Raw genomic sequence first — 24,907 nt, 5'->3', positions numbered from 1 at the left:
GCTCAGTCGGTTAAGCGGCCGACTTCGGCTCAGGTCATAATCTCGTAGTCCGTGAGTTCAAGCCCCGCGTTGGGCTCTGTGCTGACCGCTCAGAGCCTGGAGCCTGTTTCAGATTCTGTGTTTCCCTCTCTCTCTGCCCCTCCCCTGTTCATGCTCTGTCTCTCTCTGTCTCAAAAATAAATAAATGTTAAAAAAAAAAAAAAAAAAGAAGAAGAAGAAGAAGCCGTGTTCCACAGTGCCAGGTAACTTATAAATAGATATCTCAAGTTTTCAGTGTTTTATTTGTATTTAGTCTTATTTCATAAGCCTACTTTGTGATACGAATATATACGAGGAAAAGACTGCTAAGTGATTTTATTCTTCCTGTATTTCCATTTGGCATATTTGACTTTTGTGCTTACAGAGCATCCCTGTTCTTCTAAATTTGTTCTTTATCTAAATTATCTTCTATTTTCTAATCCATTTGACCTATTTATCCATTTACCCACCTCTAAAAATAACATCTACATTTTTTTTTGTATTTTGAGATCTTATAGAATGTATTCTAGCAGGATATTTATTTGATGGTAATAATGTGCACCTTAGAACACAGTTGTTCTATAGCTTGCTACTAACCTTTATTTGATAAATGGTTATGATGCCTTTAAATATTCCATTATACACGTATTTCTGAAAGGCATTCAAAACATATTTAAAAATACATTGTAAATATTTGACCCAGTGTGAATTTGATATAATCTAATTTATTTTAATAGAATTGTAAGCTGAATGTTGAGTTTGGAGAAGATCATCTTAATGAGTGTTTGGGTTCAGACTTAATGTTGTGCTTGAAAACCTTTATTTACCTTGAGATTCTCACCCTTATTTAAAAATAAGAAGTAACAATTCAAATTAGGTGCAAAAATAAAAATCCACCATCTGTTACCATTACTTTTTTTGAATGTGCAAACTTCAGGAGTTCTTTCTAATTCTATAATAGGATAAAAAAAATAAAGCAAATTGAATATAAGTCTTTAGATAAAGTTGTATTTGTGTAGTTTCTTTTTTCTAGCTTTTAAATGAGGGGAGAAGAGCACACACTGCAACCTAGGAGGCACTGTCTATATGTTAATTGATTGAACACGTTTGCTACAGGAAAGTTACTACAAATCCACTTTATATGTCTTATCTCCTACCTAAATTAGAACCAAACCAGGAACAAGGAACCCTTGTCCTCTTTACAGAGGAAAGCAAAACAGAGACAGATACAATAGATGAAAGTGACAAGTTGAGTAAGAGTAGAAGAATTAAGAATATTTTACTCAGCCTTCTGTAACTAATGTGAAGATTTTAACATTTTTCCAGTGCCTATAATCACTGGAAAAATTACAGTTCACTTAAGATTGGAGGAAAGTGTATTAGAAGAATATTTTAATTTCTGTCGTTTGAACAAAAAGGAAGAAAGGATATCATATGGTAAAATGGTTGTTTTTAAGTGTCTCATTACATATTTTAGAATACCTTCTGAGATAGAAAAAAAAAGAGCAATAAAGGATAGCCTGAATCTACTTTCAAAAAGTAAAACTGATCAAGAACTTTTCAATTTAATATTAAGAGGGCTCCAGTAGTTGCATATTTTGTTACTAAATATTTTTTGTCAAACTGTATTTAGACAGAATTTTTATAGTGGTAGATTGAATAGGAACACATGCATTTAAGAGTCTACCTATTAACATTGAAGTCAGGCAAAATGCAAGAATTCTTCCTCACCATCCTATCAAAAAACAGCTTTACCCCCTTCACACCAATAAAGTGCTATCATTTTATTTGATTTATTTCTCTTCATGGTATGTTTTACTGCTAACTACATATTTGTTTGCTTATTGTCTATGTCTCGACTAGAATATAAGCTGCACTAGGACAGGCAATATTTTCTTGTTCAACCAAGAAATCAGTATCAGTAGATAGTAGGAGCACAGTCAGTTTGCGGATTCCTGGTTAGCAAACAGACTTGATTCACTGGTCTTCTACTCCCCAGGCAGGGAAAGAAAACATTGAGGAAAAATTGTGTACAGGGGAGCGGTTAGGCTGAAGGAGACCTCAAACCATCTTATTGAGATTCTAGTTGGCAAGAGATTGGGTAGATGGATTCCACACATGCCACAAACCTCTAAAGAAGCTGTCATCTATAAAGTCAGGCCTGTCTATAATTTAATCCCTTTATTTTCTTCTAATCGTTTTCCTCCCACTATCTTCTGTTTCATTCTGTCTGGTTTACTCACTGTCCTGCAAATTGTACCTTTTGTTTTCATCTCATGGCTATTCAATCACCATTCCTTCTTCATAGCTACTTTCCTCTCTGCCCTATACCTAGCTGGACCCTACCTGTCTCTGTGGTGTGGATATGCCTGTTTGATATAGTAAAAACATAGGGTTCAATTGAGTTGTTAAACAGATCTATCTATCCACCCAAATTACATAACTGAAGAGCCATATTCTTAAAATTGCTAATTGATATTTCATGAAATAGAAATTACAAGGGTCCTTTTCATACATAATGCGAATAATTTGACCATCTATCCAAATTTCTTCTAGATTACTCCTGTTCCTGGTACTCATCCACTTCTAGTTTTTGTGAACCCCAAAAGTGGTGGAAAACAAGGAGAAAGGTATGTTTTTAAAAATCAGGTTCCTTTTCTATGTCATATGTATGTAAAAGATAAACTAGAATTGGAGTGTAAAGACATTTTATTTACTTTTATCTATTTTTAATTTTTTTAATATTTATTCATTTTTGAGAGAGAGAAAGACAGAGTATGAGCGGGGGAAGGGCAGAGAGAGAGGGAGACACAGAATCCGAAGCATGCTCCAGGCTCTGAGCTGTCAGCAGAGAGCCTGATGCGGGGCTGGAACCCATGAACCGTGAGATCATGACCTGAGCTGAAGTCGAACGCTTAACGGACTATGCCACCAAAGTGCCCCATAGAATTACAGTGTAAAGACATTTTAAAGCATTATTCACTATGGTTTGCGAATTTTAATGTGAAATAAATCATTCTAGAGTCGATGTGTAATATATTGATATGATCTCTCCTTATTCTTATATAGTTCAAATTAATATAATAATGGCTTTTTATAAATATTTTTATTATCAATCTTGGGTATCTGAGTTCTCTCTACCCTATCACCCCTAGCCCTTAACAAAGAGCTTTGCATACAACATGGCTCCATAAATAGTGTTGAATGAAAATTGGTTCTCTAAGTGGTCAACAAGGTGACTTCAGGTAAATCATCACTAAGTAGTGAGGAACAGAATTTATATTCAGCTTCTAGATAAATTGTATTAAAATGATTTTCTACATATGAGTTTTTGTAGTACGTGATGCCATATATCCTTAAGGAAAACAATCTGAATTATAATCTGAATTATAATAAGGTTCATTATCAGGTGTCTCAGCATTCTGGCAGACAATGCAGAAGTTTCATTTTTGTAATACATTAATGATTAAATCATAATAATTAATAAATATCTGAAAATCCCATTGAAGAGTAAATCTTATGTCCTTATAAAAAGGCACATCATAAACAAAAATGCAGTTGTGTCTGCTATAATTTCCAGAAGTCTTTACTTATCTCAACAAAAAAATGAGATGAAAGCATCCATACAAACACTATGATAATAAAACAGAAATTTGCATTGTGATTCTCATGGTAAGTGGAATTGTTTTCATGGTAAATGGAATTTTATAATTTCTTTTCTTGCCATATAACTTTCCAGCTTTATTTTAGTGAAAAGAAGAGTGCTATTCTTTTTCCAATCAACAAAATATTATTTCTGCTTAGAAAGTTTTGTTTCCTTTATCAACATGTAGTTGTATATTTTTTTACTCTGCTAAACATGATAGAAATTATTTTCAATTACTAGTGGCTTCATAATTAAAAGTGGATTCATTAAAGAGAACAGTTACCTCACTTTTAGAGATACAAAATCGCAATTAAATAATTAACTAAAATTATTTTCTCCTTTACTACATACAGTCTGTCAGCTTTATATATTATGGATGTTTGCAAAAAAAAAAAAAACTCTTTATATGGAATTAGGTAAGCGTTAAATTCATGTTGGAAAGTAGAGATAAATGAAGTATGAAGAGAAAGAAAGAAAAGGTATATTTTCAAAGGGAAAGCATTCCTTTCAAATTAGGAGAATATGGATCATGCATGATGACCTTAAGAGAATATCTGACTCCCCCTTATCCCATTAAGAAAAAAACTACATAGATAGACTAAAGTCAGAAGTAAATTAAACTTAATGGCAGGAGGGATGATACTGCAATGCTCCTAATTTTTGTGAATGAAGAAGAATCATCTTTCAGAAATAATGATCTTCCATTCAGGGTTTCCTTTAAAAATAATTGGTTTTTAACTTTGATATGTTAGATAACTCGCAAAAGGTTACAAAATTATATATTTACACAAAGTGTTCCATACCAGTCAACAGGTGTGAAAATGTTCACATACCATTCATTCATTCATTCAAACAACAAAACCTTAGTGAATCCAAACTCTACTAGGAAGTGGGGAGAAAAGACCCACAATATAGCCGCGTAAGGAGGCAGGCACAAACAGATAAACTGCAGTACCCCAAGATGAATGACCACCTAAAAATGTTTAAAATAAAAATGCTGTTGAAGTTCAAAGGGAGAAATAACTATCTCTGAAGACTGAGAAGTTTCTTTGGACAGGAAGTAGCTTTTGAGTTGCTGGTGATACAGTAGATGTTTGCCAGGTGAAAAAAGGAGAACCTTTTTTTAGGGAATGAGGAGATAATCACTGAGATTAAAGTTTCAGGGAAATGAGGGGAAAGGTAAGGCGTAACCTATTTTAAATATAATAAAATATTCTGTATTATAAATAACTTGACACTTGCAGAAACTTTTCATCATGGAAACAACATGACTGTACTTAACCAGTGCTATGTAAGAAGGATGGATAAGCAAGAATTTTATGGAGCTGGTGAGACAGCTTGCAATCTTGAGCTAAGGTAGTGACAGAGAAAAACCAGGTTTGATTGACATTACTGATAGCAGGTGCCAAATTGCTCTCTCATTGGGTTCAGGTGCTGGGGAAAAAGAAGTACCAGAAGTACCAAGAATGAATCTTAAGGTCTTTCTTGAGACACTAGATCATGTAATTAATCAAGATCTAGAATGTGAGATTATTGCAGATTTAGGAGTGGAGTGATAAAAACATATTACACAGTGAATTTGAAGAGTTTCTATCAGGAAACATAGTATGAATGTGTTTATAAAATATATGGTAAAATTTTCCCATGTATGTGAAATCTAACTTTAAAAAACTAAATGTATGCTTTCAATTTCAGTATTTCATTTAAGAATACCAATATGGGATGTGTATCTACTTAGAAATATTTGTACTGCATTTGTTTTACGATGATTGATTTCTTTTAGAAAAAAATTATTTAATATGTTCCTGTCGAGGGGGATCCGGGTGGCTCAGTTGAGCGTCCGACTTTGGCTAGTTCATGAACTCGCAGTTTGTGAGTTTGAGCCCTGCACTGAGCTCTGTGCTGACAGCTCGGAGCCTGGAGCCTGCTTCAGATTTTGTGTCTCTCTCTCTCTCTGGTCCTCCACCACTCACCCTCTGTCTCTCAAAAATAAATAAACATTTGAAAAATAAACAAAAAAAAATATGTGCTTGTTGAAACAGTTTAGCAATTGTGTGAGCTGACTGATCAAGATGATTCTTTATGTGGCACAATTAAGCAGATGAGGTCACATTCTTTGATTACCTATACACATACAGCATGCCCAATCCCATTTTATATGTGGGATAGTTTTCATATTGATTAGCTTGGCCCAATAACCTGTAAATTTCATAGGGCTCCATTAGGAGAAGGTATGTTAGTAATTTTATTCTGATATTCTTAAAAAATATATTTCAAATCTAATTAGCCAAATAATATTCAAAAGCAGGATGGAGAATATTCTAAACGCATATGCATATTTAGAATGCAAATATCATTCTTTCTATTATAAACTATATTACTTGTATATTGGCTACTAAGCCTCTTTTCAAAGAACCCTAAGTTCTTATAAAAAACTGTATGTCTAATATTATTAATGTAAAATTTTCAAATATATTTAGTTACAACCATCTATATAACTATTCAAACATTGGGGAGTGTCACTCAATGTCTTTTTTTTTTCCATATTTTCCTTTTTATAGAATTTACAGAAAATTCCAGTATCTACTAAATCCTCGTCAGGTTTACAGTCTTTCTGGAAACGGACCAATGCCAGGGTAAGTCCAAGGAAAATATTGTTACCGTTAACTCGTTTAATAGTAATTAATACATTACGCAGCCTGATGTACCTAGAGACAGTGTTATTTGAATACACAGCCAGATTAGTATACAAAACAACAACAACAACAACATTGAATATCAACTCTATAACAGTAAGCAGTGCAGATGCTATTTTTCAAAATAGTCTGTTTCCAGCACATATTTTCCCTTTTAAGTACCGTGGAGTACTGTTACTATCACCGCTAATCGCATACACTCGCTTGCTGGCTGCCTAAATATCCAGACCATCTGTCTGAAGAACTACTGCTTCTTCCTTTCCTTGTTACATAGCGAATGAAGATCTACCATAAAGAAGAAGCTAGCTCACAAAGAATAGAAATCATAACATGATTGTTTCCTTTACCACTTGCAAAATCTAGTGACTATCACTCTTTTCCAAGATCCTTTATTCATAGGTAAGGGGTAGTAAAATACGTTTATTTTTTCCAACAGAGCCATGTGCTTTTGATACACTGAAGTCACTCATCATTAATTTGGCCTAGTTTACTAGTAACTTCCGCTGACCTGTTTTCTCTCCCAACATGAGAGTAAACCTTAGACCAGATGAGGTGGTAAGAGGCTTTATAATGCTTACATGAGCTTCTTTTGAAAAAAACAAGAACAACAGCAATAAAAATACATCAGTGTGATTGGAATAAGTCTTCCAGGTTTTCCTCGGAAACCAGAAACCAAATATTGAAATTGGATGGTTTTAAATGCTCAGAAGAAAATGTATACCGTTGTGTCTTATGTTAAATAAAGGTAAATAATACACAGCTAATTAGCACAGGCACCCTTAATATATTCATCTCTTTCTTCCACTCCCTGCTACCTGTTGTCCAATGCCAGCTGAGCAGTGATCTGTAGAACCTCCTTGCTGTCAAAGGCAGGATCATCATAAGCATTTAGTTCAGAACATTGTCTTTGTCAAGATCCAGACTCCAGGATCTAAAATATCATGATCAGATTTTTGGCTGCCTGAGCCACATACAGGAAGTCCCAATCGAAAGAAAGCGAAGCAAAGTAAAGTCTTGCTATTAACAAGGAAGCTTAGTCAGGGTGGCTCTTTTTCTCGTTCTTCAATATTCTCTAAATTTTGAAGCAGTAGCTCTTATTCTGCAAGATTAAGCAGTGATGTATTCAAAAATTTAGCCATTCCAGGACCTCTTTAGTTCTATCTAGATCAGTAAGTCCAGGATTTTCCCGTATTTCATAATTAAATTCAATGCCCACTGACTGCTAATTACAAACCTCTGTGTCTTCATTGCCTTTTTCTCTAAAATGAGTACCTGCCTCATAGAATAATTATAAAGTGAAATGGGATGATGCTTATGAAGCATATAAGACTAGGCTTACTACATATATCCTCAACTAATGTTATTTATTATCAGTACTATTTACAGTAATTAGTTAATAATTACATGTTTGAAGCTCCATATCAATGCACTGCAATAATAATGATTTTAGCCTTGTTTCCTCATTTCATTTTTTCCTATTCCACTTTAAACATGTACAACATGTTTCCTTTCACTCTTTCAGTTTTAGCCATCATATTATCCTGCACTCTATTTTAATATATTGAAAAAATAAAAAATAATGTATGTACTTCTGAAAATCTACACTCAATAAATATTACTTAGAAAATATGTTAAAGGCTCCACTTCAAGCACTAATACTCCTCACATATTACCACTTCAAATTATGTGTATCCTCCCAAAACTTCTTATGGGAACATAAAACCTAATGTATATATGTGATGTATTTACATATAATATATTCATATATATAATGTATTCATACACATATATGTTGTATAGATGAATAGATTTTTTATGTAACTTGAATATAGGTCTTTTATTGCTCTGCAGCTTGCTTATTTTTTACTCAAAAGCATACGATGGATGTTGTTTAAGTTGAACAGATATTCATCAGTTTCATTATTTTGAAGAGATGTACAGTATTCCGTAGTTTTGTTCACTGTCCCATTATTGATAAACATTCAGATTGTCTGTGCTTTTATTACCAAATATGTTAAGTTGACATTATTACCAAATATGTTTATTACCAAATATGTTAACATTATTACCAAATATGTTAGGTTAACATTTATCAGTTTATTTATGTTTTTGAAAGCATATTAAAATATTTTCATAGAATAGGTTGATAGTAGGTAGAATTGCTTTGTTGAGAATATTTTCCATTTTAATTGTGTAAGGTTCTGCCAAGGTTCTATACAAAAAGCTTGTATTGGATGATAATCCCAGAAGTAGTATATAAGGCTTATTTCCCACCATGTTCTTTAAATTGACTATCTTCAGTAATTTCTATTTTTGCCCAATGTGACAGGTGAAGATATATTTGTGTAATTTTTATTTGCATGCCTTTGATCAATTACAAAGTTGGGCATGGCATTAATTAGATTGCTTTTCTATGAACAACAGAATGAAGTTACTCCTAGAATTAATTGAAAAATAAAAGAACTCTGTTTTGTTAAAGATAGGGATCAGGACAATTTGAGGGCACGGAGAAGCATGGATAAAGGACAAAGTCCGTGGGAATTATTGCTGAGAGGAATTGGTTGCAGTTGCTTTTGGTATTCTTATATCTCTGCTCAAGATTCATATACCATGGAGAAGTATATTTATTGGTTTCTCTTGTTTCCCAAGGCACAGCCTTGACTTGTTTAGGATGGGCCATCTTGACTCACAGCCCTGTCAAGGTTCTATCTAAATGGCTTATTCCCTCAAAGATACAGGAGGATGCTATAACCTGAGGATGACAGGTGAATTCTCAGAGGGAATAAGCAGTAGGTGTTCAGCACAATCCAGTCATTGGGTTGTCCAATATCCCTTCTTTTGTGAACATATTTATTGAAAAACAAAATTATGCCGTTCAGTATATTGCCTTTACTAAATATACAACTGAAAACACACATTCTTCTAAAATGTAGACAATGCAGAGTCTCATATATCCCACTCTCCATCCTGGTTTGCTGGAAACATCTGTGGAGATGACTATTTTCTCCTCTCTTTCTCTACATTTGCACTTAACATACAAAAATGTAAGGGGAAAGTTAAAATGTTTAATATGAATTTAATGGAATGATGCTTTTAATAATAAAAGGAATGGGACACATGTAAAGTCTCTGTCCCTGGTTTTGTAACTGGTTGAAAGTTATAGTTGAAACTTAAAACATTTTTCCTGCCTATATGTTTTTACCCAGTGCAGTTACCTGTTTTTCCCTTATAGTTTTGAGACATTGGTAGTATTGTTTCTATAGGACTGAATTAGTCTTTCATTGACCCTTACTGAAAGACATGGGGATATATGACAGTATTTATGTTAACTATCAAATATTTCCAGGTTTCTTCCCAGGCATTGATTTTAGTGTACTTCCTTTTCCCTTGCTATTTAGAATGACCATATGGGTCTCTCACAATAAACTGTGGGCAGAAAGTAGATATTCCATGCTTTCTTTTCCTTTGCCAGAGCAACCAGCAGTATTCTAGATATTGGGTCTTTTGTTAGCTTGTATCACGGAGTAAAGAGAGGGAGAAAGAAGAGAGGGAGACACACACACATCACCTTACTCATGATCCCCATTGAATGGAGGATAAATAAGCCTCTGTAAGGTGATGTCTCTAAGATTTTGGGTTATTTGTTATTATATGTAACCTGGCCTTTCATGACAAACCAGTGATAGAGGAGAGATCTTATTAGTACTCTCTATTCCCATTGTGCAGCCACAAACCTATTTCTCCTTGAGAATCAGAGTCAACTACATCAGTTGACACCATATCTTTTTTGTTTGTTTGTTTGTTTTTTGTTTTGTTTTGTTTTTGCTTGTTTGTCTAGTGGTGTGAAAAGCCTCAAAATGTTCAGGTGTCAATCTTAGCTTCTAATTCACTGAAAACTGTATTGTCTCCTATGGCAGCATTCTTCGCTGAGGTGTTAAAACATCTACATGGGGGCGCCTGGGTGGCTCAGTCGGTTGGACGTCCGACTTCAGCTCAGGTCACGATCTCGCGGTCCGTGAGTTCGAGCCCCGCGTCGGGCTCTGGGCTGATGGCTCAGAGCCTGGAGCCTGTTTCCGATTCTGTGTCTCCCTCTCTCTCTGCCCCTCCCCCGTTCATGCTCTGTCTCTCTCTGTCCCCAAAATAAATAAACGTTAAAAAAAAAATAAAAAAAAAAAAAACAAACATCTACATGATGATAGTTCAAAACCAAGGGGATGGGAAGCAAAATTTTTAAAATGTATGTACGAGTCAGTGTTCTTCAGAGACAGAACCAATAGGTTATATATAGAGAGATTTATTATAAGGAATTGGATTACCTGCCATGGGAGACTGACAAGTACAAAATCTAGAGTTGATGTTTCAGTCTGAATCTAAAGGCTGGCAAGATGCTTTAGAACCAGGAAGAGCCAATGTCCTAGGTTGAAGGCCACCAGCCTGGTGAGTTCTCTCTTTTATTCTGCCTTTTATTCTAATTTGACCTTTACTTAATTGGATGAGGCCCACCCACCTTATGGAGGGCAATCTCCTTTACATAGTCTACAGTTTAAGTATTAAGCTCATCCAAAACTCTCTCACAGAAACATCCAGAATTATGTTTGATAAACTATCTGGGTACCCCATGGCCCAACCAAGTTGACCATAAAATTAACCATCACAGTGAGTCTTAAATATAATTGTAAGTTTAATCACGTAGGTTTAATCACTTAAGTTTAATCACCCTTTGGCCCCAGACCATGTTTTTTTTTTGCAACATGAGTAAGCATTGTCATATAGTTTAGACCATGTGCTACATCAGTTTCTAGTACACCATTTAAGTGTCCCCACTGATTCAGTGACTGAGTCTTTAGTAGGATATTTCACTGTTCTGTTGACCAACTGCTTCTGCCCAATAAAACACAAGATAAGGATTTCAAGTCTTAGGGGCATCAGCCTACAGTCTTTCCTCTTTTTCTGTGAAAGGAATTTTTTGAGAGGAGATAGCAGTATGTGACACACTATGGTAGTGTGTGAGGCATTCAGTAACTCAATTGCTATAACCATTGACAGAAACATAATGGGAAGGAAAAGTAAATCCAGTTGCTAGAATAAATGTCTAGTACAGTGAGGCAAAAGGCTGCAGTACCATTATGGAAGGAGTCAGATGAATTTAGTCTACTCCTAAGTAGTTGTTTGAGTCCATTGAAGTAAATCAACACATTGGAATTCACTCATCGGTTTCTTTGATGACAACTTAGCACTCCTGAGTCTAACTACCCTTCTTGTTTAAGATAAATTAATGTTGTTTATCTCTTCCATCACCTCCACTTCTACCAACATGAACATGAATCTTTTTCTGCATACTCATTGGGAATAACTAAGATTCCTTTGGGTCATTTAAAGTCCCAACTATGGGTTCATTCTGAGAAGTTCACTTATATAAGTTTTCTTGCATTACTAATTCTCCATTATTATCCTTTCCAAGTCCTTTATCATGTAAGACATCTTATCAGCAGGGCTGTTGAATTGTTGTATTTCATAAACTTTGGTCAACATTCTGTCCAGAAAAGGTAGACAACAAATTTTATTGTTTAAAATACTGCCCTCTGGTCAGCTGGCTTTCTTTTCTGTTCCCAGATTATTCCCCCTTCCACAGGAGTCTACTTCATGTTACTTCTGATATATCATGGAGAGGCCCTGGCAAACCAGTTTATTTTATCCTTAAAGAATGAGAATTAAAAACATGCCTCTGAAGGCGGGGGGGGGGGGGGGGGGGGGGGGCGGCGGGAGGTGTTGAGGCAGTGCCTGGGTGGCTGAGTTGGTTAACTGTCCAACTCTTGATCTCAGCTCATGTTTTGATCTCAGGGTTGTGAGTTCAAGCCCCATGTTGGGCTCCACACCCAGCCTGGGGCCCACTTAAACAGAATCCCTATTAGGACACAGATATGGGACACTCCTTTAGAGTGGTGCAGAGTTTAGGCAGATTCTGATTATCTGGGGGTGATATCAAGCATTTGAATCTCTTAAAATCTCCCCAGTTGATTCTTTGCACGCAGCATGGAGAATCATTGAATAAATAGATCAGTTGCTGTATAATAGGTATTATAGTCCAGACTGATATGGTACAATTGGGGTAATTTCCCAATTAAATTATAATAGTAGTACATTCTTAGTAATAAGCCTTGTGCATTACCATGTTTGCAGGTTGTCGCATATGGATGAATCAGTAACCCATAATTATCTCTTTAGATCAAAGTTCAAGTTCAAATTTCAGAGAAAAATTGTCTCATTGGCCTGGCTTTGGTCACATGCCTATTGTTTGATTCAATACAGTCGGTTTCCTTGTTTGGTGTATCTACCAAAACCATTCCCAGCAGTATGTTTCCCCATAATCAAATAAGGCCAAAAGAACAGATGCTCCAAACAAGTTTTTTTTTTCTTATGTATACCAAAGTGTTATATTTCTTGTGTAAAGCATATGCTCTTTTATTTGCCCATTTTCCTTTTGATTTATTTGTCTTTTTTACGTTCATTTTAAGATCTCATTGCATAAATATTAACACCATCATTTTATATGTGTTGCAGATGCTTTCTTCTAGTTTGCTCTGTGTGCTTTCAATTTTTTTTATTTTCTTCTTTTTTTTGTCCATATAAATATTCAAAATTTTATCTACTAATTCTATGCAGAACGATGTCTCTATTTTATAAGCTTTAGAAAACTCTTTCCTCAAGTTGAGATTATGAAATGTTCCTGTATATCTTCTTTTATTACTTTTACATTTTGTTTAAGGTTCTGACCTTTAATCTTTAAAGATTGAATTTTCTCTTAGAAATGCATTGAAAGATATGGATTATATAGACATGGAGCACATTTTCCACCTCAAAATGAAATGTAATTGTCTCAACCAAAGCTGTTCATTAGTCCAACTCTTTCACCACTGCTTTGACATAATTTCACATATGATGAAATAATATATATGTTAGAGTATTGCTGCCCTTTGCTCTGCTTTGTTGGTGTTTTGATGCTAAGGATAGAACATTTTATATACTCTATCTCCCTAAATATTCTCTCAAAATTTAGTGACATTTACTCTTCCTAGTTATTGCCTCAAGTAAAAAAAATAAAAATAAAAATAAGGGCACCTGAGTGGCTCAGTCAGTTAAGCATCTGACTTTGGCTCAGGTCATGATCTCATGGTTCAAGGGCTCAAGCCCTGTGTTGGGCTCTGTGCTGACAGCTCAGAGCCTGGAGCCTGCTTTGGATTCTGTGGCTCCCTCTCTCTCTCTGCCCCTCTTCTGCTCTCTCTCTCTCTCTCTCAAAAATAAATATTTAAAAATTTTTTTAAAAATAAAATAAAATAAAAAGGTTTGAATGAAATTGCATTGAATTTCTAGTTTCTTTTGGATCACTTTTGAGAACGCTCTGTTTCTATACATACCAATGCCCGCACTGTGTCCCCAGTGGCAGACCAGTACTTCCATGGAAGAACTGTTTCTCTGTTATTATCCTGGAGGCAAATGCCACTGGTAACTGCTCTTGATGGGGACGCTGAGCAGGCTATGACTGACCTGCTCACTTGTTGTAACTCCTGCCCCTCCTATTTCTAGCTGTGCTATCCCTGATCATGGCTTTGTTACCAGAGCTGCTTTTGCAGAGGTTCCCTTTCACTGTTTTACGTTGGGAACTGTTCCATTCTGTAAGGTCTCTCTACTAATCTAATATTCCTTTTGATTTAGCCTCAACTTTGTTTTTGGTGCATTACTTTCCAACTGGTATCATAGATGTACTTAAAATAAATTTATTTTGTCTGCCACCATGAGCTTGCAGTTATTCATTCTTTTAATTCCCTTTCTTCCCCATTTTTTCCTCCTTACCACACCAGTCTGTAAAATCTTTATGTATGCATCTCTTCTCTCATCCTATCTTTATTTATTTTTTCTTTTCTAAAACTTCGTTTATAGAGTTGAAACTTTTCTTGATGTATTGGAGCTCTGCTAATCCTTAGTGTGAGTTATTTAGTAAATATCAAACTCTTTGGACATTTCCCTTTTTATCTTAAATTGTTTTCAAGACAGAAGTGGATATTTGTTTGTTTCCATTATATCTCCTTATATAAATTCTCTCTGATTCTATTCTATTAGTGGTCTCTAAAATTAGTATCTATGTCATAAAAAAGGTTTCTTCCTGATAATGCATGTTGTTATCTGATTGAAAACATTATTTGCAGGTGTAAACTAGTTGGAAAAGATGAAATATACACTATATATATTGCTTTCTGGTCAGAGAATGAGGAGGTGTTTTTTTCCTTCACAACACTGAAATAAATATGCTCATCTTGAGCTGTTACAACAACTGCATATGCTAATGTGGCCTATATAAAGTCAATATCAAGTTTTTGTGTACTTGTGACATGGGTTTTTCCTTTATAACTCTAAAGCTTTGTGAAAGTACAAATGGTTTATTTTAGTCTCATATCATCCCTAAAATATTCTAGGAAAAAAATCAAGTATTTATTGAAATGAAACAAAATAGAAGATAAATCTTTTAAAATCATGTAAATTATTTTCCAGATTGTTAGAATAATTAGGTATAATGATTTTTTTTATGAAAGTGCTATATATAGAAATGTTTGGTTTCACCTACCTGAACTAAATGCAAAACATATACAATATTAAAAGTAAAAGTTAACAGTCTACAGATTCTCATATTCCAAGTATGCATACTTGCATAGTGAAAAATTTTAATATATTTTCCTATTACAATAAATGTGTAACTTAGGAAAGATTAACAGATTCCACGAATTGTATTTACTACTTTCATAATTTAAGATATAATTTTATATAACAAAATTTCTACCATATTTTATGTAAATAAAATCCATCTTGAATCAGAACCGATGACCTACTACATATGTCTCTTGTTATGAAACCTTGTTATGTCAGGGAGCTAAACAAAAATCCTCAGAAGGCTGAGAAAAAGATCATAAAAATTCAATCCAACTCTACTGGAAATATCCAGAAAAATAATGTTGCTGGTTGTAAAAAATTGTTGGCAAAGTAAAAATAAAGCCCTTCTCTCACCCTTCCAATTCTTATGATTAACCCTATTTTATGATGATTTTGTGAGCTACAACCCATCAATTAAATGTGTGAGCTTAATGCTGTCTTTATCACTAGAGTAAATGAGTTTGAAGTCGATTTTTTATTAAAAATCTATGGGTAGTAAAGGTAACAAAACAATGTGCTCCTACAATTAACAAAGTCATATAATCACCTGCCTTAAAGAAGAACTCCCCAATTTGGGGTATTACAACTTTATAGTCACTTTCCACATATATCAGCAAATGAATTATGACTTGAAAGATGTTGAAAATACTGAACTTTTGTTATCCATCTCACAAAGAAAGCAATACTCGTTGGCTGAATAGCAGTTATACTAGAGACCCATGTGATTCTAAATTCCTTGAACACTCTAAAAAGAACAGTTTCACATGAATTGGCTATTAGAAATAACCAATTCATTTATCTATATGCCTTAACCTGTTTTTTATTTTATCCCATGAAAGAAAAGTTTCTAATAATTACCAAACTAGTTTATTTGAGTATTCACAATTTGCTAACCTGCCCAGTGTCTTTTCTGGTACAACTTTTCCCATCCACCCCAGGCAGTTAAAGGACACGTCCCTACTAATGAGTGAAAATGAGATAACTCTCAGTGGGTAGTGTAATCCATACCAAAAATAGAATAACGATGCAACAGCTAAGTAAAAAGTAAAACATAGCTCACTAATCACAACAATGATAGTGACATAAATTGATTCAGTATGTATTTATTAAATGGCTAACAGATGTGAGGAACAAGTCTTAGAAGTGCCAGTCCAGTTTGAACAAAGAGATAACAGTTTCTACTCACATGGCTTTATGTTTCAGTGGAGGAAGACAAATTAAACTAGCAAAATATACATTACGTCAGCAGAGAAAGTAAAGGGAATATACATGGGTAGTGAGTGGTCTGTTCTTTTATATAAGCTGAGCAGGGAAGAAGTCACCGAGTATAGACATGAAGGAGATGAGGGAGCAAGCCATTTGCCCATCTCATAGAAGATCATTTAAGGTAGATGGAGGACCAAGGAGAAGAGCATCAGGATGGGACAGTATTGACATGCTTGGGGGAGATTAGCAAGATGGCCATGGTGGCTGAACCAGAAAGGATAGAAATAGCATAGGAAAATGTTACTGAGGGGCCAAATCACATAGGGTCCTACAGTTATAGTGAGTATGATAATTAGATTTACCCAGGACTCTTCTGGTCTATTCCTGGTTTTCTAGCATCCATCCCAATTTAGTATTTGCCCAGGAATTTTGCATTTTTAATTTAAATATTATCATTAATCAGTACATTGTAGTAAACTCTGATGATGATGAGTTTGGGAGCTCTACTGTATATCCAGTCTCTGCCATGTTTTCCTCTAGTAGGGTAAAAGATACATACCTGTCCAGTGAATGGTGTTCACGCTTCAGTATGTAATCATTACTTCTGAAACATTACCAGAAAAAAAACCCCTCTCTTTTCCTGGTCTTTCCCACACACAAAGACAAGCAACAATTTCTTCTGAAGTACAGTATGCAGTGAGTTCAAAAATAAAATTAAATGTTCAGTAAACACCCTGTTGGCTAACTGGTCTACCAGCCCCTTATGCCTTGGCCACTGCCTCCTATCCCCTTGTGAGATGCAAAGGAGAAGAAATGTACCAATCAGCAATGTCAGTGGAAATTGGGGGAAATCGTTGGTTAGATGTGTATTAAATAAATGTGAAGAAGAGAAGTTGAGCAGCCCTGCCAAGAATTTTAGTGAATAGTTTGAATACTCTTCTTCAGTATTTTCTTTAACTAAATATGTAGTCTGGGGGCACCTGGGTGGCTCAGTCAGTTAAGTGTCAGACTTTGGCTGAAGTCATGATCTCCCATTTCATGGGTTCAAGCCCTGGGTCAAGCTCTGTGCTGTTAGCTCAGAGTTTGGAGTCTGCTTCAGATTCTGTGTCTCCCTCTCTCTCTGTCCCTCCCATGCTCATGCCCTGTCTCTCTGTGTCTCTCAAAAATGAATAAATGTTAAAAAAAATAAACATATAGTTTATAAATATTTGTTTGTAATAGTTTTCTTATTTTGTAATAAAACTTTTAAACAAAAAGTAGCTAAAAAATCAATACAAATATTAAATGAAAAATTCAGGTCTGAGTTTCTATTTTCTCAGAAATAATTGATTATGAATACATAATTTTTATGGAATACTTACCAATATATACCATCGACAATGGGAGCTCTAGTGATATCATTGACCATATTTAAACTGTAAGCACAAATACACTGTAGAAGCATCAGTATCTGCTTCAAAATTAATAGCTAATTATCTTCTCAAAACAACCATTTAAACTACAGAAAATCTCTTTGCCTATCACTCTTTGAAGCATGACTTTTCATTTAGATCAAATGATTTTCCATATTATTGTTCATGTACAATTCCACGTTTTCTTGTGTGTGTTATAAAGGAAGTTATTAACTTAATATTTTGGCAGAACTTTAAATGATTAAGCAATGCCTGTGTGAACTATTTTTCCACTTTTCCATTTCCTCTTCAGTGTAGTTGGGAGACTCTCTATGGAGACTGCTATTGTCAATAATAAACTTCTAGATGTTAAATAAAGCCCTGTTTATTTTTAAAAGTCTCCTCTCCCTTGGATATTAGGAAATAATTGTATCCAATTTCTACAGTTGCTGCTTATGTAACTGGATACATCCTTCCTGGTTCATCCCTTGAAAATTATATCTTCCTAGAATTTCATATTCAGAACTCTGTTTCATGCATATATGCTTCCTTAACTTTATAATAATAAAATAATGGTGATTTGTTGGGCATAGGTCAGGAATAGGTAGGTCAAAATACAACAAACTTATCACTTGGGCATTTTCTCCATTTACAGATAAGGAAGCTCATGATCAGACGATTTAAATAATTTGCTCAAGGTTTTAATCCCAAAAAAGAGAAAATCTTTGTCTGCTGTATTCCATCACAACCCTTTTAACCTTTATTGTATGTTCCCTCTTCTTACTTCCTTTCTTGATTTTGATCATCAAAATATATTTGGATTGTTTCTGAATATTGCCTTCCATCTCAAATTTCTTTCTGCAGTCCCATATAGATTTGTACAACTTCTAGACAACATTTCCAGGTTAGTATCCTGTAGATGTCTCAAATTTTGCATGTCTAATATGAAACTATTTTTTCCCCTTTCTCAAACTTGCTCACTGACTTCTATTCCATAATATGATGAATAGCACTGTCCCTTCTCTTCTGACAATGCATTATTTCACACTGTCCAGAATTTCTGATCTAATCACTTTCCTGGTATCCTTTATTCACCCTTCTTCTTATATATTAATCCTTCGCTCACATCCTGTTCCCAGTTCATCAGAGAATTAACTTACCTTGATATACTCCTCAATTTAATCTGCATCAACTGCTCCCAGAGAACTTTCTATTGTGACCTTTACTGTGTGTTATTTTGTCTACTTTCTCAACTAAACCAGTCAGATACTGGAGGCAAGGACTCTATCTTGCTTTTTGGTCTCTGGAATCTAACTCCGTTCCTGGCACAGAGTTGTAGTTAATAAATGCATATTAAATAAAGGGATCAATGCAGGTGCTGTGTCATTCATAAAAGTTACTTTTCTCAGTGTATAAATATTCTATTAAATGTAACTCTCTTAGACATTTCTAACTATTCATTTGTATTTGATCCCTGTCAAAGTATTTTTTTTCCTCCATAGAAGTTCAGATGTATTTCATAATTCACAATACCTTCTTACTTCACATTCTAAAATTAACTTGGTGGAATGATCTAATGCATATAAAAAACTCATCCTAATTACTACTAATAAAAGCATTAAAATGACAAAATGGATTTGAGTAGATTTGCCAAAAAGACCTAAGCAACCTAATCATTTTTGGTGTTACATTTTAGGAGTTAATTTTAGATAATGTCCTTTGGACCACAGATGATACCTTTGTGCTTTCCAACTGGAAGTATTAGGAATGAATTCTTCCAAGTTAACTTCTTTGAACGATCAGGAAATATGTGTGATTTCTGGCTAAATTAAAACTCTTCATCATATTTTTCTCTTCATTCTTCACTTCAAAATTTTCAGTCTTTTCTACTCATGTTGTAGTCATATAATTATAAACTTAGAAGAAATATTTAAATTACATTTTCAAACATATGCATATAAGTAGGCAAACTGTATGTGTGTATATATTTATGTATATATGTATTTAAACATGCACACATACACACACACACACACACACACACACACAAACACATTAGGATTTTGAGGGATGAAGACACACGTACCTGGCCATAATGTTCATTGCATATTTACAGTACTAAATATAGTTAGATAAATACTGAGTCAAATCACCTACCTCCCATTCTAATGCAGAAAACTCTTAACATGTAGAGATGAGAGGAAATGTCTAAAAAAAAGTCTAAAAAAAAAAAAGGTTGTTTTATGTTCCTCAGCTACTTGGTCCTTAAATACTAATTTATGTTTATATATATTTAAGAAATCCTAAATCAGTTGCTATTTTCTACATACCAGAATAAGTATATTTTAAAGTAAGATCTTTGTAGAAGTACTTTATTATACAAATGAAATCATGAATAGTTTCAGTAAAAGGCCAAAACCATTTTAGCTAACTATTTGTTTTTATTCATTGAAAAATGATCTGAGAGAGTTTGATATTTTTAACACACTAATTTTCCAAGAATTATGTGCATTAGTGAAAAAGGAACCGAATGTTTGGACCACATTACAGAGCCGATTGTTTGCTGATTTATCCTCTCTAACTCATGTGAGGAAGAACATTAAGGTTATTTAATAAGATAACAGAGGTTTCCCAGGAAAAATATTCTCTCATTTTCTGTCTCTCATTATCTCTGTCATTTCTCACTGCCTTTCTCCTGTACTCTTTCTCTCCTTCTCTTGTAAAATACATATGCATAAAAAATGTTTTTGATTTTTCCAGAGATAATAAAATTAATGTTTCAGTTATTAATGGTTCATTGGGATACATGTTTTCTCCAATACTCTGGAAGTTATTTCTAGCTGTGGTGCTAACAGCATTTATACTGGGTTCATCATGAGGAGTTCAAGTTACATTTTGTATGACTATCCCACTTATCTACATGAAATGCCCTCTTGCCAAAACAGTATAAATCCATCTTTCATACAGTATCCTTGAAAGACTAGCCAAATTTGTTAAAACAGGTGCATTTGCTAGTTTACTTAACCTTTATATTTTCTTAGTAAAAGAGAATACATAAGATATGAGATGGCAGGACATGGTTATAAGTAGTTTTACTTTAAGCTGAAATGATGGGAGAGGCATATTACAGTTGATGGGTAATCACTTGGAAGCTGACATTATCAAGATCCACAGAAAAGGACACTATATAAGAATGTATTTTGTAGACAAAATTTTTTAACGTTTACTTATTTTTGAGAGACAGAGTGAGACAGACCATGAGTAGGGGAGGGACAGAGAGAGAAGGAGACACAGAACCCGAAGCAGGCTCCAGGATCCCAGCTGTCAGTAGAGCACAATGCGGGGCTTGAACTCACAAACCATGAGATCATGACCTGAGCAGAGGTAGGATGCTGAACCGACTGAGCCACCCAGGTGCCATGGAATATATTTTGTTAATTGGCAATATACAGTAGAGAGGAGACTTTGGGGAACACAATCGCTTCATGCATAGGTTTTCCAATGTGACTGCGGCAGCAATAATAGTATCCAGTGATACCAAGGTATGTATAGATGCGGTCTGGGTGTTAGGAAATGAAGTGGAAGATATCAAACATTATTTTTCTAGACTAGCAATATGGTTTCAAAAACAATAGCAACATCACAAATCAGAAGATTCAATCTGATTTTAGTGAGGCCATTGTGAAGCCATTTAATCTTATAACCATAAGAATAATATTTAACTGTGTACCTGAAGGTATGACTATGAATTGAGCTAAATAATAAGAGGTAAGTATGCTTGTTTCTGGCTCAAAATGCCTAAATCAAAATGCAGACCTTTCTTAAGGCAAGCTCTTGATACATTTTTTCTGAGCAAAGAAGAGGAAAAGGAAGAGTTGAGGACATATAACAAAGTCATTTTGGATCCTTCAACCTTGTGTTTCTTTAATGCTAAGAAATATGAATAGTATTTACTAATGAGAGCTCATCCTGCATTATTATTCCGACAATATTTATGAATCTCATACTGATTTCTTGTAAATATCAAAGAATATAATTTTATAATATATGCATTGTTTAATAGCTATACACATATATTTTCCAAGATTATGGAATCCATACTATAGCTTTTCTTTTCTCTTTTTAAAAAAAGTTTTCCTTGTGTGCGTTTTAAATATTATTGTCAGGTAACTATTAAAACTTCCTCAATCTTCTTTGTCAGTTTTATCCTAACACTTCTTAGCAATGGAAAGTAGACTTCTAAATCTTAGATGCAATATCTTGATTTACTTTTAGTGGTATTAAGCTTGAAGATCTCACCACCCTTTTTTACAGTGTGTGCTGTAGTGTTGGCTGTTGAGTAAATGTGGTAGGAAAGCAGCTGACACAGAGCTACTAAAGCTGTACATTAATATTAGATCTCCTTCACATGTAGCTATTGCGGCTGAATAGTAACTGTCCTAGGAGAGCACTGATGACCAACCCTGGAAACTCAGCAATTATTAATCCACTTCATAAATCACCTTAAGTTTTAATTTCAGTACATTTCCATAAACGTAACCTAAATAAATTCCGGAGCCACACATGATTACTTGATTGAGAAATATTAATATGTATTAATTCTGCAAGTGGACCTCTGAAATTGGTAGGTGAAAGTATAGTACACAGCACTAAAGTTTCCACAAACACGCATTTTTGCAGACACTCCTTATTCCCTCATCCTTCTTATGGTTAGGATGTCATGTGAAGTGGGATCCTCATATCTGCTGGCCTTTACAGCTTAATGAGTAAAAAGTTAGTGCCCATGCAGGGCCATGCAGTTTGGTTCTTGCCAAGTCTCTTGGATTTATTTGTTCTCACTCAGACCTGTTTTTCTCTGCATGTTCTGGCCGTAATGCCATAAGTAGGCCTCCCAGTAGTTCACTGGCCACAGTTTCAGATTGGAGGTAGGAAAACTTCTCATTGTCCATCCAGGTTTGCTTGCTAGTAAGTTCTCCCTGTGATTTTACCAGAACACTGAGGGAGAGGGAGGAGTGGAAATAAAGGCATGACACTCTGACCTATAAAACATATATACTACTTTTAATGAAGGGAAAATGATTGAATCAGTAATAACCCGTGGATAGTACAATGTAATTTACATATACATATGGTTTGTTTCTTAAGACAGCCCAATGAAGCAAATGTTATTAACTTCATTTTAAAGAAAAGGAAACTGAGGCTCAGAATGATTAAATAATTTTCCAAGGCCACTATTCAGTGAATGAATGAAATAAGGAATGAGTGAATCTCTAGGGAAAACAGCATGGATTGAGTGGAATAAGAAGCTGAGATAGAGAGGTCAATTTTTCAATCCATTTAGCAATCTATTTACAGAGAGTAAGCTGGTCTGACAGTCACATGGGGTTTATGTTTGGGGGTAGGATGCTGCTGAAGAACCAATGATGACAATTTTAAAAGAAACAAGAATGAATAACAGATGAAACATCATCATGGAGTAGAAGAACAATGGTGAGTCAAATGGACGGTTAGGCTTTCACCAGAAACAATTAGCTCTACGGTAAACTTTTCATCTGCCAGCATATTTTGAAAAACTTTTCTACACTTCAGTGAGTCAATGTTTGAAAATTTAGGAGATAAACAAATTAATAGGATATATTATGGCAAAAACTGATTTAGGGAGTATTAAAAATAGAAATTTTGTTCAATAATTATTAAAGGAATTGAAAAAATTATATAAAAAAAGAAAGAGATAAAGACTCACCAGAAACTGGATAGTTGATATGCAAGTGCTACCTTCCAAAAATTGTACAGATGCTTCCAAAAAAATGAAAATGAAGGCATATTCTAGAATTAATTTTATGAGTTATGAATAATTTTGACAAAAATTAGACAGAGAGGGTAGGAGGAAGAAAAATAGTAAGTCTGTTTTGATCAATATAGATTCAAAATGTCTAAGGAAAATATTAGCAAACTAAATCCAGTTCTCTACAAAATAGTAATAAACAATATCCAATTTGGGTATGTAAAGTACTGTAAGGGTATTTTAATAATGCAAAAATATCTAAATGTGTATCCCTACATTACTGATTAAATGAGATCAACCATATCAATATCTCAAAAGATGCAGAAAAAATTTAAACATTTACTCATAATAAAAAACCCCTACTATAACAGGAATAGAAGGAAATTTTATGAACCTTATAAAAGGTGTCATTCAAAAAAGAAGAAAATAAGAAAATCTGTACAAAAACATCATATTAAGTGGGGGAAAATACAGAAATATTCCACTTAAATTTAGGAAAAAATTATGGGTGTTCTCTATGAATATCCCAGTTCAGTGATATATTAGAGCTCTGGACAGCATGAAAAGAAATAACAATTAGAAAAATTGGAGATCACTAATAGTACCATTATTATCATCATATCATACAATTATTTACATAGAAATCCAAGTGAATCTACAAAATATGGGCAATAGAAACCACACGAGTAATGTGGCTCTTTGCAAGATCAAAATATAAAAGTCAAATATATTTTCTTATACCCGCAACAAAACATCAATAATAAACTATTTTAGTAATATTAGTATACCAACACAAACTATAAAACAACCAAGAATAAACCTAATAATACATATGCAAGACCTGGAAGCAGAAAATTAAAAGCTTTATTGAAGGACACTAAGCAATATCTAAAATAAATCAAACATGCTGTATCGTGGATGAGGAAACTTCACTACATTATACAAACTTTAATTCTCCCAAAATTGATCTATAGGCTGAATGTTACTTTGTTCAAAATCATAATTGGTTTTGTTTGTTATTTTGTGTGTGTGGAATAGGATAAGTTAACTTTAAAATGTATATAGAAAAGCAAAGAAGGGATAATAGCCTAGATTCTTTACACTGTATGAGATACAGACTTATTATAAAATTACTTAAGGAATTAATGTGGTACTGGTTGAGGGATGGACAAATTTATGAATAAAATAAAACAGTTCAAAAAGAAATGTACTCATGTATAGAAATCTGATTTATGGTGGAGCTAGGAAGTGGAATTATTCAATAAATAAAAAGAACAAAGAAGAGAGAAAAATTGGTGCACAAGAGCCACAAGGAAAGATAGAGGGAAGGAAGGGAGAAAGAAAGAAACAAAAAGAAAGAGAGGATGGAGGGAGGGAGAAAGGGAGAGAACAGGAAGTGAATAAAGGGATCCCTACCTCGTACCACCACAAAGAATCGTCAAAAGCAAAACTGAAATTTTAA

The 24,907-nt window shown here is 34.2% G+C and overlaps 1 protein-coding gene across 12 annotated transcripts in view; it reads left to right on the top strand.

The window, feature by feature from the left end:
* DGKB (diacylglycerol kinase beta) overlaps positions 1 to 24,907 on the top strand; it is a 776,793-nt gene that overhangs the window by 323,044 nt on the left and 428,842 nt on the right. For all 12 annotated transcript variants that reach the window (XM_053897058.1, XM_019443494.2, XM_053897059.1 and 9 more), the window contains 2 exons: positions 2,575 to 2,648; positions 6,226 to 6,300. In XM_053897058.1, the coding sequence (XP_053753033.1) occupies positions 2,575 to 2,648; positions 6,226 to 6,300 (149 nt within the window). The remainder of the gene's footprint in view (positions 1 to 2,574; positions 2,649 to 6,225; positions 6,301 to 24,907) is intronic.

This window comes from Panthera pardus, unplaced genomic scaffold (genome assembly GCF_024362965.1).
Source record: "Panthera pardus isolate Hobbes unplaced genomic scaffold, ASM2436296v1 HiC_scaffold_8, whole genome shotgun sequence".
Lineage (NCBI taxonomy): Eukaryota > Metazoa > Chordata > Mammalia > Carnivora > Felidae > Panthera > Panthera pardus.
The sequence above is the reverse complement of the archived record's forward strand: the minus strand, read 5'-3'. Positions and strand labels throughout refer to the sequence as shown.